The sequence below is a fragment of the Balaenoptera borealis genome (assembly GCF_965194805.1).
Source record: "Balaenoptera borealis genome assembly, chromosome: 4".
NCBI lineage: Eukaryota > Metazoa > Chordata > Mammalia > Artiodactyla > Balaenopteridae > Balaenoptera > Balaenoptera borealis.
Window position 1 is genome coordinate 114,498,717 of NC_138861.1, and position 13,792 is coordinate 114,512,508.

Genomic DNA, 13,792 nt, shown 5'->3' on the forward strand with positions numbered 1-13,792 from the left:
GGATGTAAAACAGATCCACAGAAGTAGAAGACAGAATGAACAGCACAAGAATGTAGAAAGATATGAATAAACATAAGAGATTATTGAGTGTTTAAAACAACAACAGTAATAGCACTTTGTAAGGTATATATACATAGAAGTAACGTAGTTGACAAAAATAAACAATGAAAAGGATGAAAAGGAAAAAATGGAGCAAACTATTGAAAGATTTTTGAATTATCTGAGACATGGTAAAAGTACTAATTTAAAGTAAATTTTAATAATTAATACATACATTTTGAAATTTCTAGGGTAACCACTAAAAGAATGACATTAAAATGTATAACAAAATAAACTAATAGAGAAGAAAATGGAATAATAGAAAATAGTTTACTAATACCAAAAACAAAGGCAGAAAGAAGGAATAAAAGAAAAGAGAACAGAACAAATAGAAGAAATAGCAAGAAGGTAAACATAAAGCCAATTACACCATTATGTATATGAAATGTAAATGGACCAAACACTCCAACTAAAAAGCAGAGGATATCAAACTGAACTAGGTTTAAAAAAAAAACAAAAACAGCCATATGTTGTTTCTAAGAAACATACTTTAAATATAAAGATACTGATAGCTCGAAAACAAAAAGATGGATGGTGTGAAAAAGTTATATACCATGAAAATACCAATGAAAAGAAACTGATGTGGTACTTTAATATCAGACAAAGTCAACTTTAGGGCAAGAAATGTGAGAGATAATGAGAGACATTTCATCATGATAAGAATTCACCAGGAATACATCATAATCCTAGATCTATGCATATCTAATAAATAATTTCAAAACATATGGATCAAAACTAACGTAACAAAAAAGAAGAAATAAACTAATGCACACTCAGAGTTGGAGATTTCAAAAGCCATCTCGGTAGATGACAAAACAAATAGACCATACATCAGTAATGATATTGAAGATTTGATTAGCATAATTAATTGGCTTGGCCTAATTAATACTCAACAACTGCAGAATATTCATTCTTTGCAAGGGCACATAGAATATTTACCAAAATAGACCATAACATGGTCAATGAAAAAAATCTCAACAAATTTCAAGATTAAAATAATATAGTGTATGTTTTCTGACAACAATGAAATAAAACTAGACATCAATAGCAAAAATATAACTAAAAAATTCTACAGATGCTTGGAAATTCAACAACACACTTCTAAATAACCCATGGGTCAAGGAAGAAATTACAATAGAAATTAGAAGCTAAACTTCGAACTGAACAGACATAAAAAGTGCAACGTATCAAAATGTGTGGGTTGTACTTGAAACAGTACTTAGAGAGAAATGCAGAGATTTAAATGCATAAATCACAAAAGAAGAAGAGTTGAAAATCAATGATCCAAACTTTCAACACAAGAAGCCAGAAAAAGAACAGTCAATTAAACCAAAAGAAAGTAGAAAAAAGGAAACAATGAAGATATTAGAAGAAACCAATGAAATAAAATACAGACATACAATAAAGAACATCAATAAAACCAAAAAATGATCCTGTGAAATGACTGATGAAATTGGAGAGAAAGAGAGAGAGACAGAGACAGAGACAGAGAGGCAGAGAGATCGGATATGAATATATACAAAGGACTCAACACTAAATATTCTACAGACACATTCAAGACCACTGGAAAAATGAATTTCATCCTAGCAGTCCTGAAAGTCGAGCATTGTCCACAGATGAGGAAAACAACTCAGAGAAGTCACGGATGTAGTCAGCACAGAGCTGGGTTTGAACCCTGTTTGACTGAGTTCTAAAGCCCACTGCTCTCTCCTTTCAAGACCCAGTATTCAGTGTGATAGAGGTGTTGGCTAAAGCTATGGTGGTAATCAGATTGCGATATAGAAATGTATCAACTCAACACATTGCACATCTTAAACTTACACAGTGTTAGATATCAATTATATCTCAATATAAATACATAAATACCCCCCCCAAAAAAAAGACTCAATGTGCAGAATTATAACTTGAGCTGCTTGAAAAACTCCTTGGTCTGAAAGTAAAAGCTCTAATATTAAAGTGTAAACACCCACTCCATGTCCCACCAGATACCAATTTGAACAGCCTGAGCAGAGGGGCAGACTCGCATTATCTTGTCCAGGGTAAGAATAAAGACTCTGGAGCCTGAATGCCCAGGTAGAGTCTGGGCTCAACCCCTCCTAGCTGTATGACTCTGGGCAAGTCACTTAACTTCTCTGTGCCCACGTTTTCTCATCTGGGAAATGGGGGTGGTGACTGTTCCCCCCTCCTAGGGCTGCTGGAGGACACGGTAGTAAAGGGTGTGGTCAGTGCTATAAGTCAGCAAGATGATTAAACAGCCATACAGAGTCAACCTACCCGGGGGCCACTGCGTGGGGACTTCAGAGCTCGCCCTTGGTCTGCAGAACACCGTGGTCCTTTGTCATCTTTCTCCAAATGTACTTCTTTCACTCCTGCCCCATCGGTGTTTCCTTGCAGGGCACTGGATCCTGCGGCATTTCCCCAGACCAGTGATGTAGCAGGAGAATCAGCACCGCACCTGGAATTCTCCAGGCCTAAACAAGGTCCCGTCCACCCTCCAGTCAGACCCATTTCCTGCTCCGAGGGTGGCCCAGGGCCCCTTGCAGTCAGTTGCCCTGAAGGCTGAGTCACCTGCACCCCCCTTTCTACAGCATTCCCCTGGCCCACCGCCATCGTGTTTCTTCCCTGGAGATACTCCTCTGCGTTCACCGAAACTCCCTCATCTGTGCTGCTCCCCGACACGACTTCCCCCTCCAGGACTCGGATCCTTTGTAGAAGGTGTTCGTTCTCCCCCCTGAAGGCCTGCATCACGTCTTCTATTCCCAGCACTATATCCTTTATCAGCTCTTTATAACTGACCCCAAGCTCCGAAATCAGTGCACTGAGCTCCCAGTTTTCCAGGGTGATGCACTCCATCACGCCTTTGGATTTTCGGATGCTCGCAGACATGGCTTTCCGGAGCTGCCCAAGGTGCCCTTTCAATCTCTCGTTTTCCTCTTCGAGCTCAGAAATTTTGCAGTAACTTTTCCGGTTACAGTCTTCAAGGTCAGAAATGACCTGTACGTACTGGTCCAGCTCCCTCTTTACGTGAGAGATGTCTCCTAACAGCACGCCGTTATCCTGTTTGAGCGCGGATATTTTTTTCACATTCCTCTCCCTCTCTTTTTCCAGGACACGCAGTTTTCTGCGGCATCGCTCCTGATCTCCCTGAAGCTTGGCGTTGTCACATAAAACTCTGCTTCTCTCCTTCTTCAATCCAGAAATAAGCTGACGAAACCTCCTCCTCGCTCTCTCGAGGGCTCTCGGCTGCTGAGAGAGCTGGTTCCGACCCCTCTCGGAGGGCCCCTCTGGAGGGCCGGGGCTCAGGTTGACCAAATCCAGCACCGGCCCTGGAAGAACTTCGCCAGCTCCTAGGGCCTCAGTCTCTCCCGGCTTAACGTCCTCAACAGGCTCCTCGGGGTTTGCTTCCTCGGCATAACCAATATCCAAATCCTGGTTTGCCAAAGTCTGCTGAGGATACGCGTCCTCCTGGCAGCTGTGCCATCTCCGAACAAAGCTCCAGTTCTCTCCTGCCAATGAGGAGGCTTTCCAGCCATGCCCCCCACTCCCAGGCTTCAGGATGGAGAGTTGCTGGAAACAAGCCTCCATCTCCTCTTCAAATTCCTCTATTTTTAACGCAGATCCCTCACTGCCTTTGCTCGGAGCCCGGGGGTGACTGGTAGGTCGGGCCCCCTCGGGCCATAAAGCCAATCCAGGAGATGGTGGCAAACCTCCCTCCTGCGGTAGGAAAAGCATTTCCTTGGCCTCACAGTCCTCAGAGCCAGGCTCCTCCCGGACATCCCTGCGGCCCGGGCTGGACCCTTGGAGATGCGACAATCCCTCCTCCTCCTCCTCTTCCTGTGCTTTGTCCTCAGGGCTTTCCTCTGGGAGAAGCAGAGCATTTCCAGACCACACGTCGTCTTCCTCCTTGCCCGGAACTCTCCTGATGGCCCTGTCCTGCTCTGCAAGGGGCTGAGCACCTGCCGGAGGCGGCCCATTGGTGCCATGGGCCCTGGAGAAGGCAGCTGTGGCGGCCTCTTCCTCCTCTGACGATGAAAGCCCTCCTCCTCCCCCTTCTCCTCCTTCTCCCTCTTCTCCTCCTTCTGGGAGGCTCCAGACATGCCCTTCCCCCCGCCCCCTCCTGCTCAGGGATTCCGGACCCTCCGCCGACACTGAGGCCTCCCCCTGAAGAAGGGGCAGTGGAAGCTCCCTCCTGGGCCCAGGGCAGGAGGCTGCAGCCGGGGGTTCAGAAGCCCCGTTCTCGTTCCGTCCACCCTCTGGGGCCCTGACACCAGCCTCCAGGCTCAGGTTCTCACAGCTTTCCTGACTTGACTGAGTTCTGTCACCGAGGTCGTCCTCCTTCCTGCCCCCAGCCCTCCTCACCTCCCGCATCTCCGGTCTCCACCCTGGGGCTCCTCCTCCCTCCTTGCAAGAGTCTTTTAGATCCTTGGGCCCTCTGCTGGGAAATCGGTGGTTTGAAGTGCATGGGGACTCCGGGCAGAGGGAGGCATCGTGGCTCCTTGCCTGGTGATGATCCCGGCTGGGGCGCCCTGCAGCGGAGGGAGCCGGCGGGGGCCTGGCCTCCAGCACCTGCTGGGCTTGCAGTTCTTCCGGGGAATCTTCCAGGAGCAGCCGCGGCAGCGGCAGGGGAGCTGAGTCCCCAGCCTGCCCCCAGGGAGGGCGTGTGGATGTCCGCGCTGGGAGGAAGGACACCTGGGCCGGGGTGGCTGCTAGCGTCCACTCTGAAACCCAGGCCAGCTCCGCCGGGAGGACTGAGCCGTCCATGTCCTGCCCCGGGGGACAGCCACGGATGAGAAGGAGCGTCTGTTCACCCAAGCCGGGCTCAGCCGGAGTAAACTAGGGGAGGGAAGACAAGAGAAGGGGTGAAGCGGCCCCTTCCCCCACAGAGCCTCTCCCCACCTCTCTGACCCCATCTCCTCACCCAGCCATACAGGTCTTCCTAACACCCCAGGTCTGTTAGCACTCCAGGGCCTCTGCCCCCCGCCACGGCTCACCCTCTGGCTTCATTAACATCTCAGCTCAAACGTTACTTCCTCAAAAAGGCCTTGCTGACCTCTCGCACCACTGTCTGTCCATTCATCCCCTTTCCCTCCCTCTGTGGCGCCCTCCCCTCGCTCACATCATGTAGGATATGGGTGTGTGTATTGTTTAACTCCTCCCACAGCCCTGCACTGTCCAATACGGTAGCCGCACAGGCCACATGGGGCTCTTCCAATTTAAAGCAATTCAGTGAAAGTTAACACTCAGTTCTGCAGTGACACCAGCCACGTTTCAAGGGCTCAGAAGCCACGCGTGGTTCACGGCTACTACACTGGACCGCACAGGTGCAGAATATTGCCAGCACTGCGGAAGGCTCTAGTGGACAGCACGGTGTAGACTATCTGCCTAGAATAGTCCCGGGCACACAAGAGGTGTTTCATAGTTTTTGAATATCTTTTTATATTTACTTATTCAATGAGCTGAACCAGAGAGGAGGACTGGCCCGACTCAGAGAACAAACCCAGGCTGGGCTGAGGCCCAGGAGATGAAACTTGGCTTCATCCAGGCTCAGTAGGAGCCCTCGGCTCACATGCGACCACGACCCCACTCCCACCTCGCAGCGCTCCCAGCCTCACCGCCTTTACCTGGCGGGTCTTCCCACCTGGCCTGCCCTTTCGCTGTCCATCCCTGGTTTCCTGTCTGTCTAACTACTTCCCCAGCTTTTCTATGAAGCTCTCCCCACCCCAGGAACTGCTCTCGGCTCTTTTCCCACCTTGGGTGTGACACAGCACACCACGCAGTGGCTCAGAGCAGGAGGTGAATGAATGAAAGTAGGTGAGCAAGGAAAGCCCCCTCTCTTCAGAACCGCATCAGGGCTGGCTGGAACCAGGCTCTTGACCCGCAGGGCAGAGTGTGGTGCAGAGTGTGGGCTGTGGAGACGTGAGGACCCCAGTCCCCTAGAGGGCTGTGAGGCCTTGGGAAATCACGACTTCTTCCTCTGCAGAACGGGAGGTCATGGCTCCTGCCCCATCGCTGGCGGGGAGGCTTCAGTGAGATGAAGTTTGCTACGTGGCAGCTGGGTCTGGGCACACAGCTGGGGCACACAGCCTTCCTGCCCACTCCCCAACCAAGGCTCAAATCTCCCTCTCAATTATATACAGAATGTTCTTCCAAACCCCAAGCTTCTTTACCTCCTTCTCCCACCTTCTGCGTGGTGGCCACACCGTGCAGCACACACAGTAGGGCTGATCAGACCCAGCTGGCACCCCAGGCACGCAGAAAGCCTCTGGCCTCACCTGTCCACGGTCAGATCCTGCGAGGTCTCCTGGGAGCTTGTCCATGGTCTCTGGGCCTGGGATCAAGACAGCGGTGCCTTGTCCAGCCCCAATGCAGTCCCAGGCGCGGGGGCCCTCGGAGGGCTGGCCTGGGAAATGACAGGACCCGAGAGTTAAGAAGACCCTCCTAGGAGCTTTCCCATGATTGCCACCAGCAGTGCCATCTGCTGTTAGGATGAGACAGCACTTCTCATGACTCAGGGCCTTTGAGCCTCCAAAAGTGGCCTACTGGCCACCACTGCCTGTCAGGTGAGAAACCCAGGCTCAGAGATGGGGAACGACATCCACCGATGAGCCGCAGAATCAGGTCTGGAAGCCACCTCTTCTGACCACGAAGCCCACGACATCTCCCCGGCCCCGCACCCTCACGGTCACACAGGGTCAGAATCCCTGGCCCCCAGCCCCTCACAGTCAGCACGGAGACAGAGGAATTGATGCCCAGGCTTTGCCAGACACGCCCTGCCCCCTTCTCCAAGGACAAACCTGACCTCGTTTGACTTGTCAGCTCTGTTCCCCAGAAATGGGGTAGAGGGGAAAGGTCAGCTTTGCTGGTCGACAGCCCCGCTGGATATAACTGACCCCCTCATCCTTAAGTTGAACTTCACCTTGGAAAACTGTACATAAACCACAGACGGCCGGTTGGACACCGTGGCTTTGGGGCTCCCTGCGTGCAGTGGCTTTTGTAGCAGGGACCCTGGAAGCTGCACCCGAGACTATTAGCAGAGATATTGGTTCCCGTTAGGGACAACTTAGGGATAAGGGGGTCCCAGCAACTCCCAGACTTCACACTTGTCTCACACCTGAGCTGTCACTGGGGCGGGGGCGGGGAATAGAACAGCTCCTGGTCACGACACGGTCTTCTGCGAAGACAAATCCCCCCGAAGGGACCCCTGCTGCCTGAGGCTGGCACGTGCGTCGCTGGTTGGCACCCTTCTGAGGGCTGAGAGAGTGAGCCTAAATGTCGGGTTGAGCCCAAGTCACAGACCTTGCCGTGGGCATTGTGGACTCCGCTCCTACCTTTCCCAGCTGTGTGGCATCAAGCAAGCAACACTACCTCTCTGAGCCTCAGCTTCCTGTCTGTAGAGCAGGGACCGCCACCCTGCTGTGTCATCAGGATGTCCTAAGAGAGCTGGCCCGTCAGTGGATATCCATGCAGGGCCCCCCACGCACCTGCCGAGCCCCTTGGACAAGGGGCCCCGTCGGGGCCTCGGTTTCCGCAGGCATCCGGAGCCTCCTCCCAGGGCAGGGGCAGCGATTCATCCTGAACACAGCCCAGGGCGTCCTTGAGGAAAAAAACACAAGAAGACAAGACAGCTGTGAGTGCCCCTGGTTGCAAGGGACCCTCCAAGCCTGTCCCAGCCAAATCCCTCCCAAGGAGGGAGTCGGATCCCCTCCCCAGGTGAGGACAGCAGAGGGCAATGCCCTGGCCACAGGGCCCTGGTCCTGCGTTCTCGGTCCTGCCAACCGAACTGCCTCCTGTGAGCACCCAGCCTCCATTTAGCAGACAATGAGGAGCCTGTCCATTCAGCCAAGATTTTTCTGGGCCCCCCAAGGTGGCACCAAAGGCTCCAGTCCCCTCTCCTTCCGGTGCGGAAGTTCCCTCTGTATCCACGCGAGGTGGGAGCCTGCCCCGGCCTCTGGACAGTCCTGTCCCTCAACTGTCCACAGGCCCCAAACGCCGCAGCCACGCATCTCCGGGCGGCGCCCTCCTCCTCTGGATCGCACCCCAAAAGGCAAGCTGGGGTGCAGCAAGGAGCTTCCCTAACCCAACGCCCACCCCCGCCCCGCAGAGCACGTTAGAGGCAGCACCTTGACTGCAGCTCCAGCCGCCACCACGAGGGGCCAGGGCACAGGTCTCCTGCAGGTTCCCACTGCCCCGGGTACGCCTAGCCCGGTTCTAAGGGGTGCTGTTTGCTTCCCACCTGCTCCCGCACTAGACCTGAGGTCGCTCAGGAAGGAAACTGGCCTTCATTCGGTCCGCACTGTCACTCCAGCCTGGCACACACTAGGTGCTTAATAAAGGTTTGGCAGTTGGATGGATAGACAGAACCTGCAGAAAGGCAGACATTTCGGACTCGCCGTGCATTTATTCAGCAAACATTTATTAAGCTCCTACTGTGGGTCAGGTGCTCTTCTAGGGGAGGGAGAAACGGAAATGGACAGGTCATGCCCCGTCCCCATCCCCAGGTCCTCACCTGCTCTCAGCAGACCCCTGCGTTGGCCACTAACTGGGCCCCCTGCTTCCCCTCCCGTCCTGCCCGCAGCTGCCAGGGACCCTCTGACCTGCAAGTCCCCCCTCATCTCCCCCACTCAGTCCACGGGATCAGCTCCTGTGTTGCAGTCAGGCACGGGAGGCCGTCCAGGGCTGTCACCGCAGCCCCTGACCCTCCTGGTCCTGGCTTCCTCTCTCAGTGCCTCCTTGTCCCCCCACCCTGGTTCCTGCTGGCCTCTGCGCACGCGGTTCTTCCTGCCTGCCTGGCGCATCCTCCTGGGAAGGGTACTGGTCGCAGGCTGCCTCCTTGCAAAGCCCTTCCTGCCCCTGGCTCTCTGCCCCTCCTTTCCACACCCTTCGGCAGCTGAGCAATTGCACTGAAATGGAAACCGGGTCAGGTTGCCCTCCTGTTTCCAGCCCTTCCATGCTTCCCACTGCCCTGAAAGATAAAACCCCTGCCTGCCCGGCCTCACCACACCCATCTCTGCTCTTTGGATGGACTCTTCTCCCTCCTGCCTCGGGGCCTTGCACCCCTAGTGCCTACTGCCTACACCTCTCCTCCCCACCCTTCTGCCTGGCCCAGCTGCTCCCTTCTGGGCTTAACTTAAAGGCCAGATCCTTAATGAGGCTTCCCTGAGCCTCCCCCAAATGAAGCCCCTCCCTCACCGCAGCATCTCCTCCTCATACCCCAAGTTTGTGACCTTCCAGTTACTGTGCGACAGTCTGTGTCTTGTCCAGTTCTCCTCAGAGACCAGACTCTGGCCACACCTTAGGATCACCCAGAGGCTTTTAACAAGTACCAGAACAGGGCCCCAGCCAAGACCAATGAAAACCAGAGGGGTCTGGGCACAGCCCTGCTCTGCACCCAGACGGGCCCGGCCAACCTGCCACAGGTGCCTTCTGCCCACAGACCTTGCGGTACCTCATGGTTTTCTCCACTGGCTTCCCACTTGATCAGAATCAAACACCTTTGTCAAGAATTTAAAATCGCTATTGGAAGGAGGTGGAGATGAGAAAAATGGAGAGAGAGAAGGCACAAGAGAAAGGAAGAGAGAGAAGGCAAATGAGAAAGAAAAAAAAGAGAGGAAATAGGATGCAAAAAGGGAGACAGAAATTCAAAGGCATGAGAGCAAGCAAGAGAGAGAAGCAGAAGGAAGGAGGAGGGAATAGATGAAGGGGAGGCAGAGGGCAGTGTCGAAGGCCACCATCGTTCTGCTGTTCATTTCTATTTGGATTTTGCTCCAGTACCCAAGTTGACTTCCATTCAGTCCAACAAATACTTTCTGAGCACCTACTATGTGGCAGGCTTTGTCCTGGGGCTGGGACACAGCCATGGGTAACACACACAGACCCCTGCCTCGAGGAGCAAACATCCAGGGGAGGACTTCCGAGATGATGCTATACCCGCTTCATGTCACAAGTGATGAAATCAATACTCAGAGAGGGAGAGTGACTTGTCCAAGGTCACACAGCACACACAGTGGGAGAACAGGACCTGAACTCAGGTCTCTGAACTTGATCCGGGCCTTCTCTCCCCCTTCCTGCCCCCCTCTGCTCAGTGTTGCCAGCCCTCCCTGCTTTTCAACACTCACAGGAGCATTTGCCTGTAACTTAACTTGGCTTTAGTTTTAACGTGTAATTATTTTGAAAGAAGAAAATGAGGAATACAGTGATATCCAAACACAAATATGACAAATGTGTGAAAATATATCCCTCTGGGCTTTGTTTCTATGCATAGACATTTAAATTCTTCCAAAAGTCTGTTTCTACAAAATGTTGACTTTCGCGTTGTGCATTTTTCATGTGATGGTATCGAAGGATCATTTCTCCACAACTTCTTCTGTAATGTGGTGTTTTAGGGCTGCCGAATAATCTCTGACGTAAGGAATGCCTTCACTTACCAAATCAGGTCCCTCTGATCAGACATTTAAGTTGTTTCCAATATTTACCAACTATAAACAGTATTGAGGTACTTTTAATATATGACAAATATTCAGAATACAGTGGAATCTTGAGGTTTTGCTCATTCGTATTTTTTTTTTTTAAGTAATGGACCTTTTTTGTAAGACCACGGGCCATCTGTATTTCCTTTTATGTTATTTGTATGTTCGTGGCTTTTGCCTATGTTTTGTTTTTTGACATTATCGAAACTGTTTTAAAGCCCTGGCTCGCTGCAGGAGTGAGTGACAAATGTGCAACGGGCACTTCTGCTCAGGTGCAAGCTTTGAGCAGGAAGGGGTTGCCTGGACTCAGGAAACAATGAAGAGATTCTCATACTGGCCACCAGGGGTCGCTCTACTCATATCGCTGGGGCCGAGAAGCTGGCCTGAGCAGCCCGCATTCCTGAGGCCACTGTCACAAGGAGCAGGGTCTCAGCTCTGGGATGACAGCCTGACACTGACATTATAAGAGAGTGACTTTTAATCTCTTTATATGAGCCTCCTTGTTACCCTCCAGGCCGGGCCACTGCCCCAGGGTGTCCCCTGCTGCAGCGGTCATCACCCAAATTGCCCTTTCTGCTCCTGTGTCTATCTCCCCTACAAACTTTTGAAGAGCGGGATCGCCTCCCCAGCCCCAGTGGCCGGCACGGTGCCTGGAACATACAGGATACCCAGTGCACGCTTGCTAAAAAGCATTTGGACACATCTGCAGATAGGCTTTGCTTCTCTTGCAAACCAGAGTCCTCTTAAATTTTCTTTCACCTGGGATTCTGACCAGAGACCCCCTCCCCAAACTCCTCCCCGAGTTGGGCGTTTGTCCTCGCAATGGCCGTTCCTTTGGGGACCTGGGCTCCAAGCAACTTGTTCTAGAAACTATAAACTGTGTGATCCTGGGCAAGGCATGTGCCTCCTCTGTGGGGTTGGGGACAAAATCACTGATCCCTGCCTGGCTACCTCCCAGTATCAAGGAGATCCTGTTTGGGGAAGTGCTTTATAAATAGGAATCAAATAAAATATCTTCTCATAACGATTACCCTCACCATAAATCACACCATGACACACATCAGATGTAACCAAGGGGCTGGTTTGGGTTGGAGGCACCCTAATAATTTGTAATGATTTTCAATATGATACACACTTCCCTGGGGCTAGACCTCCCTCTCGTTTCCCAGTTTCTATACCTCACTTCCCAGCATTGCCATCTTAGGCTGGTCCCTTCGGCTGGAAGTTTCCATTTCCCATGGGCAATGGAGCAAATATCTTCTTTTGGCCATTTATTCACTGAGTCACTTGCTCACCAAGTATTCCACAGCCTGTGGGCAGGGGCTGGGATTTATGGCTGAATCGGACCCAGTTGGTGATGACGATGAAGGCACAGCTATGGGGGGGGTGGGCAGCCAGGCCCAGCACAGTGAGAATTAGGGTCACCAGAGGTGGGTCATGTCATGATGGGAGCACCAAGGAGGGAAGGAGCTGACATAAAATCAGGAAGGTCTTCTTGGAGGAAGAGACATTCTCACCAAATGGAGAGAAAGAAGCAGGGGTTTACCAAGGGGCCGTGGGGAGCAGACAGTAGAAGTCTCTAGACACAGGGAAAGTAAGCAGGCTGGAGAAGCCTGGCATATTTAGGGACCTGCAGGACCTCAGGGTGGCCAGGCAAGGTGGGAGGAAGGGGTGGGCAGTGAGCCTGGAGTCAGCGGCTAGAGCAGCTGGGGCCTTGAATGCCGTGGTTAGGAAGTGGAGCTGGATCCCAAGGCGATGGAGCTGCTGGGGGCTTATGAAAAGAGATCATTTGGGGGTTACACCGTTATCCAGAGAAAGGTGCTGAAGATCTGCCGCGTGGCTCTTAACCATTCTGAGTCCTGCCCCTTTGGAAATGCACTGTCAGCCTTGGGAAATCATGCATGCATGCATGCAATGCTCTCAGAACACTGAGTACAATTTCATACATGCACAGCCATGGCCACAGGCCAGACCAAGACCTGAGGGACACCATCTGGCTTTACAGTGTTGTTATCAATAGATTCTAGCATTTTAACTTTAAAATTGCAAGCCATGCTGCCCCATGAGCTGGTGACTGGCTGGCATTTCCCATCTCTCCAGCGCGCTCTCTGGAGGATTTCTTCCTTTCAAGGTGGCCCTTTACGACTCCAAGGTGCTCAGAGTCAGGGCTGTCAGTGCCCTCTGAGAGTAGGACAGTTTGGAAGACTCTGACATACCCTGTGGCCCTGGGTCCGTTCCCCATTCCAAACACCAAGATCCCCAACAGTGACCCACAGATTGTCAGGCCCCTTCCCCCTTCCTCTGTCTGCACCCTCTTTCTCCAGGCAGTCTGTCATCCCGTGCAGGCAGGGGTCTTGTCTTACTTCCCAGCCCTGGTACCAAGCTCAGGCCTGAGTACACCTCGTGGTAAGGCACCCGTTAAATGCTGATTTGGGACCCACTGACCACTAGTTACCGGAGGAGCAGAGCATGGCACTCACAGGGTCATCTCAGGGTCAGCCTGCCGGGGCGCAAATCCTGCCCCACCACTTAATATCTCTGGGACCCTGGGACTCTCTGGGCCTCCACTTCCTCATCTGTAAAATGGGGGTAAAATAGTGCCTCCCTTGAAGGTCGCTGAGGGACAAAATGAGTGGACAGCAGATGTAGAGCACCAGAGATGGCGTCTAGTGCAAAGACTCCCTCATAAATATAGGAATCGTTTTGTACTCCCATGAAGCCGGCGAAGAAGCACATCAAGGAACTAGAACCGACAGTTCTACCGTTTCATGGGGCCTCATAATGGTGCATCCAGGAGGGTACTTGTTATGAGTTAAATTGTGTCCCCCCCTCAAACTTCCTAAGTTGACTCTTAACCCCCAGTACCTCAGAACATGACCTGATTTGGAAATAGAGACACGATTGATTAAGTTAAGATGGGGTCATTCAGGTGGGCCCTAATCCAATATGACTGGTGTCCTTATAAAAGGGGGACATTTGGACACAGAGATGCATAGAAGGAAGACAATGAGACACAGGGAGAAGACGGCCGCCCACAAGCTAAGGAGAGAGGCCCGGAACAGATCTTCATTCACAGGCCTCGGAAGGAACGACCCTGCCCACACCTCGATCTCGGGCTTCCAGCCTCCAGGACTATTGTTGAAACCACACAGTTCGTGGTTCTTTGCTAGGGTAGCCCCAGGAAACTCTCATAGCACCTACGTTTCTATTTGCTCAATAAGGAAATT

General features: G+C 51.9%; 1 protein-coding gene across 1 annotated transcript in view; it reads right to left on the minus strand.

The window, feature by feature from the left end:
* LOC309627707 (uncharacterized protein C4orf50) overlaps positions 1-13,792 on the minus strand; it is a 121,642-nt gene that overhangs the window by 93,412 nt on the left and 14,438 nt on the right. Inside the window, exons 4-6 of the mRNA XM_082389854.1 lie at positions 7,581-7,692; positions 6,372-6,499; positions 2,374-4,932 (exon numbers count right to left, since the gene is read on the minus strand). Of these exons, the coding sequence (XP_082245980.1) occupies positions 2,374-4,932; positions 6,372-6,499; positions 7,581-7,692 (2,799 nt within the window). The remainder of the gene's footprint in view (positions 1-2,373; positions 4,933-6,371; positions 6,500-7,580; positions 7,693-13,792) is intronic.